Consider the following 5,759-nt stretch of genomic DNA (forward strand, 5'->3'; position numbering starts at 1 on the left):
GGGAGGATGGCTGATCATCTCCAGCCTTTCCTAAGTGCAGCCATCAAAGGAAGCTCCCAAATGGAGCAGGCACCCAGTCAGTTCAAAGGCTTCCATTAGCACTGCCAGCCAACTTGTTATCTTGTAATGTGTTGTATGTGTGTGTGTATGTCCCTGTTCTGCCCCTAACGATTAGTTTGTTCCATCGTAATTTTTGTATCAAACATCTGGAAACCAGACTTGTTTAAAAAAAAAGAAAAAAATAAGAAGAATAAAAAGGAAAAAAAGAAAGGAAAAACAGAGAAAGAAAGAAAGAGAGAAAAAGAAAAAAGAGAAAGAAAGAAAGACTGGGGAAAGGGGGGAAAAAAGAAAAAGAAAAGAAAAATAAAAGAAAAAAGAGAGTAGAAAAAAAGAAAGGGGGGAAAAAAAAGAAAAATAAGGGGGGAGAGTTTTGGTGCCTGTGACTTATCCAGGTCTCCATCAGACAGAAAAAATAAAAGAATTCAGCTGAATCAGTAAACTGACCTTTATTTTCAAGCACTTTAACCAACACATTTTTCTAGTCTGCAGTTCTACAGAGCCACATGCCGCCGCTTCGGAGCAGGGTAACGCGCTCTGCTAGAGCTCGCTCCCTCGTTCACAGCTGTCTCCAGCGGGAGGAGCTGAAACCTGAACCAAACCCTCCGAGTGAGATTGGATCCTTCAGCCAGCAGCCCCAGAGCCCTCCCAGAAAAACAGCCTCTTTGGAAAAGTGCTTGAGAACATCCCGAAGCGATTGGAGGAGCGGAAAACCCTTCCCCCCTGCACCTGACTCGTGAGTATTTACAGCACTTTTCAAGGCGCCTCGGCACTGCCACTGCACAACCGGGAGTGGATGGGCTGCGTGGGGCCGGCAGCGCCATAGGGACCAGGACCAATGCGCCCGCAGTGATATAGCGTGTGGCTGTGTGCTGGGCGCCATCCGGGACCGCTACTCCCACCCGCACGGAAAGAGAGTCTGGAAGAAGCAGAAACCCCACGTCCAAAATGCCACGCTCCTTCCTGGTCAAGAAGCATTTCAATTCATCCAAGAAGCCGAATTACAGCGAGCTGGACACACACACAGGTAACAAAACGAAATCTAGTTCCACTGCATCTCTTCTGAGGCTGTGGTCGTTGCGTGGCAGTTCTGAGGAGGGGTGGGATTGCTTTGCAGCCTGCAGGGGACGGGTTAGTTCACTGCTTGCTCTATTTTCTCCTGCTTACAAGGAGAAATATCTGTGAGAAATATGTCAGTGCTGACCAGAATGAATCATGAAAGTTTGCCCATCCACTTGAACTCAAGTTACTTAAAGAGGATTTGGAGTTTTCCTGTTCTATATCTGCTGGTGGTGGAATTGAAATTTTACACAAATCCTTCAGGAAGTTTCACTGTTTCATTGTGTCAGGCTGCATGGATTTAGAAGCAGCATGCTGCCTTGAAGAGACTCTCCAACTGCAACTTGCCTCTTCAAGGGCACTGTCTCTACCCATCAGAATATGGGTATGAAAGAGTATTTTCTTAATTGATATATTCAGATTATCCTGTTTAATTTATCCAGCTTTTAATCCCCTGAATGTTAATTTTGCTGCCTTTTGAAGTACTTTTTAGTTCTCTTACCTTAAAATGTTCTTATTTCTCCAGTGATTATATCCCCCTACCTGTACGAAAGCTATCCAGTCCCTATCATACCACAGCCAGAGATCCTGAGCTCAGTAGCTTACAATCCCATTACCGTGTGGACTACAACTGGGCTGCTACCGTCTCCATTACCCAATGACCTGTCTCCACTTTCTGGATACCCCTCATCTCTGGGAAGAGTCAGCCCACCTCCACCTTCTGACACCTCCTCCAAAGATCACAGCGGTTCAGAAAGTCCCATTAGCGATGAAGAAGAGAGAATCCAGTCAAAGCTTTCAGACCCTCATGCAATTGAAGCTGAAAAGTTTCAGTGCAGTTTATGCAACAAGACCTATTCAACTTTCTCTGGGTTGGCCAAACATAAGCAACTGCACTGTGATGCCCAGTCTAGGAAATCGTTCAGCTGCAAGTACTGTGACAAGGAGTATGTCAGCCTGGGAGCGCTTAAGATGCACATCAGGACCCACACACTACCTTGTGTCTGCAAGATCTGTGGGAAGGCTTTCTCTAGACCCTGGCTACTTCAAGGACACATTAGAACTCACACTGGTAAGAACAAGAATTACATTTGTAGTTTCTTGTCGCTATAACATCAGGATGCCTTTTGCTGTTTTTCTCCACAGGTGGTAAAAACAGCAGTGTTTCTTAATCAACCTTGAAATGCATCCACTGAATCTCAACTAAACCATTAAAAGGCTAACTTCTCCCTCTTGGAGGGAGGGTGGGAGGGGAGTGTAGCATGGTCTCATAACTGAGGCCCAGATACTGGCATAAATCAGCATTGCTGTCCTGACAACTTTAGGATGGTTTAGCTCATTTCCACTAGCTGAAGGTTTTGCTTTAAGAATTTTATGTTAACTTTCAGGCTTTGGAAATTACTAACTTTAAGAAGGTTCCAGCTGACTCTGAAATCAGGCAGCAAAAAACAGAATGGCAATGCATGAGGGGCTGCTTTCTGACTCCTTAAGCAGCTGGCAAGTTTTGCATGCACTGTCTTAAGAATTAGAAACACATCATCAGCCAAGTGGTTGTTTTTTTTCTATTGAGGAAAAAACTGGGTTTTGAACATAACACTGGGTACAATGAAATGTCTGTACAGCTGTTTGCTGCTTTTCAGTCAAAGGCCTTGTTCCCTAGTAATCCATACAGCACTAAGCAGAAAAAGTTCTATGAAAATATTTGAAAATGTTGGGAGGAACCCAGTCTAAAAGTACTGCACCTGTAGTTGCAGAAGGTGTCAGCAGCTTGTCCTCAGAGACTGCATTTAGCAGCATATTCTGAGTAGACCAGAGTTCTGCAAGTACAGCCAGCAGTACAGAAAGCTGCTGTATCTGTGGCCTGATTAACATTTTATTACACATTTTTTTATTATAATAAGTCAATTTTGTTTCTCATTTGTTTCTTAGGATAAAAGCAGGCTTTACCTGTCCTAAACATGTGTTTTTCTAAAAAAGATTTATCCTATTTTCTCTTGATGTTCCCTCTGCAGGAGAGAAGCCGTTTTCCTGTCCTCACTGCAACAGGGCTTTTGCAGACAGATCCAATCTGAGGGCTCATCTGCAGACCCACTCGGATGTGAAGAAATACCAGTGTAAAAATTGCTCCAAAACCTTCTCCAGAATGTCTCTTCTGCACAAACATGAGGAGTCTGGCTGCTGTGTAGCACACTGAGTCATGCAGTCAATGTTTACCTGGACTCGATGCATTTCTCCACTCCTGTTCCAAATGATAAGTAGAAATCCAAAGGCATTTTCTCATCTACTCTTCAGCCAAAAAAAAACCAACAAAACAAAACGGAGAAAAAAAACCATCAAACAAAAACACCACCAAACAAGCAAACAAATAAACTAGTGGAAGAACTTAGAATGTCAGTAGAAATGAGCTTTAAGTAGTTTCTGTTCAGCCATACATTTGCATTCTTAAGTGTGAATTCTGAAATATGGGGAAAGATACCATGCATGACATTTCAAGTAATCTAAAGGAAGAAGCATTATCAGCTTTCTTTTTAGATGAAGCCAAATGTAGGTTGTCTTTTCTTGCATAGAAAAGGCTGTAAAATTATCAATACATTCCTGCCAAGCCATTTCAACCAAAGACACAGTATTTTAAATAAAATTTTTAATAAAAATACTACCCAAGTGAATTTTGCTAGACACCATTTGTCTCAGGTGCCTTAAAAAGTATTCCAAGTTTACCTTAGTAAATGTTTAATATTATTCATTGCTGTGTTTTTATTTTATTTTATTAGAAGCCAAGGCCTTCATTAATGATCAAAAATGCTTTAAAACTGCATAATTAAGAGAGAGAAAAAAGTATAAGAGAATGTACGAAAAAAAATGAAAACCACAATTTAACCGCATGTGCCTTTAAAAGAAAAAAAAAGGACAAGAAAAGGTAATACTGTAGCTTCAAACATTCCTGGTGCATGCTTGATCATCTTTTGATACGGAATAGTTCCTCTAAACTTCATTTTTTTTAAAAAACGGGAATAAGTGCAAGAGAGGGGATCCATGGGAGCTTTACAATTATTTTTTTAAATGCACAAAGGAAATGCAATATTTTCAGCATTACCCCTCCAAGTGCCTTTTTTATTGATGATTTTGTAAAGTATGTGGACATAATGTAAATATTTTTATTTTTATATGATTGAATGTGTTATGAATGAAAGCGAATTGTTGCCTATAGCAGCATCTATAGATAACTTGAAGAAAGTGTGAAGTGAAATTTATGTTGTTTTCTAGCCACTTTTTTACAATAAACATTTTTAAGTAAGATGTCTGTTGTTTGTTCTAATTAAAGAAAACATCTGTCTGTTTTCAAACATAGAAAAATGTGAATGTCTTTACATGACCAAATGAAGATAAAAGTGAATTTCAGATGCAAATATTTAATGCACAAGTTCTGAACATTAGAAAGGAATACATCCATTGCATTGTAGAAAATTTAAAACCCCACAGTGCATTTTCCTAGAGTTGCAGCTCTAAAGCACTTGTTTTCCTGCTTCTTACAAGAGTATGACAACATTGTGAAGTATAATTTATCAAAAACATTTAAGAGCAACTTCTTTCTTTCATTTTAAGCAATGAAAGGAGCGTAGTAGTAGAACAGCATTATTATAACACTCTCCCTGAAACTCTGATATGGGAATTCTGGGTCTGATCCAAAGTTTATTAAAGTCAGTGGAGCCTTACAGGAGTTCAACAATATTTGCATGATGCTCTTTTAAAGTAGTAGTAAAGTCACAGTATAAAACACTTTTTATGGCAATTTCAAGACAATTAAAGGTATTTTATTAAAATATGTTACATATCAGGTCTTTCAAGTGAATGCATTACAATTGTACATCAGCTAATACATCACAGGAAAGAAGTAATCCACACTAAAAAGTAGAAATCATTTTCTCCAGATGATTTGACTGAGGATTCCAAGGACTCCAAGATCTGAACTACAATAAAGCATTACAATATCAACAAATCCTGTCTCATCATCACTGACTGGTGTGAAACAACATCATTTTCAACTTTTAACAAAAGACAAAGCTAGAGAACAGACAAGCACCAGTTGTTACCCAGTCTAAAGACCTTTATGTCTACACTAGGGTACCAGTAGGAACAAGTAATAGCAAAAATAAAATTCCAGCAATTTAACAAGAATGCTATTGATGTATAAACATAAGGTGCACATTTCTTGAAAAAGAGTATGTTTCAGAAAAATAATGCAATAAATTGTGTCGTCTCTCTCCTCCAGTTGAGTTCTGCAGAGTAGGGCTTCAGCAGGACTGCACTGGAATAGCATAGGCAATAGACAAAAGTTTTGCACATTTTCTCCACTGAAAGTGTGATATTGAAAAAAAGATCAGCTCCAGTGAAGCTTTCATATTCTCCAAGCATCTTCTGACAAAATCTCAGGGTTATAACAATGATTCCCTAGGACCTGCTAGATTTTTCTTCAGGAAATAGCTAGAGAGTTCAAGCAAGATAGGGTTAGTGGGAATTTGCAAGGTAACATTTTAAAATGAACACATGAAGGCATCAAATACCCTTGAAAAGTTTCATGTGGTTACTCTATTGATTTGCACTTCCATGTCATTCGCTTTGAAGTTCTTAGGCTCCAGCAGCTC

General features: G+C 39.5%; 1 protein-coding gene across 1 annotated transcript; it reads left to right on the top strand.

Moving 5' to 3' along the window:
* The first annotated feature begins 828 nt into the window (after positions 1–828).
* On the top strand, positions 829–4,413 carry SNAI2 (snail family transcriptional repressor 2). Its single transcript, XM_064653533.1, has 3 exons — positions 829–1,084; positions 1,643–2,188; positions 3,129–4,413. Exons 1-3 carry the CDS (start codon positions 1,006–1,008, stop codon positions 3,308–3,310), a joined length of 807 nt encoding a protein of 268 aa, XP_064509603.1. The 5' UTR covers positions 829–1,005; the 3' UTR covers positions 3,311–4,413.
* Positions 4,414–5,759: the final 1,346 nt, after the last annotated feature.

Source organism: Pseudopipra pipra, chromosome 1, assembly GCF_036250125.1.
Source record: "Pseudopipra pipra isolate bDixPip1 chromosome 1, bDixPip1.hap1, whole genome shotgun sequence".
Classification (NCBI taxonomy): Eukaryota; Metazoa; Chordata; class Aves; order Passeriformes; family Pipridae; genus Pseudopipra; species Pseudopipra pipra.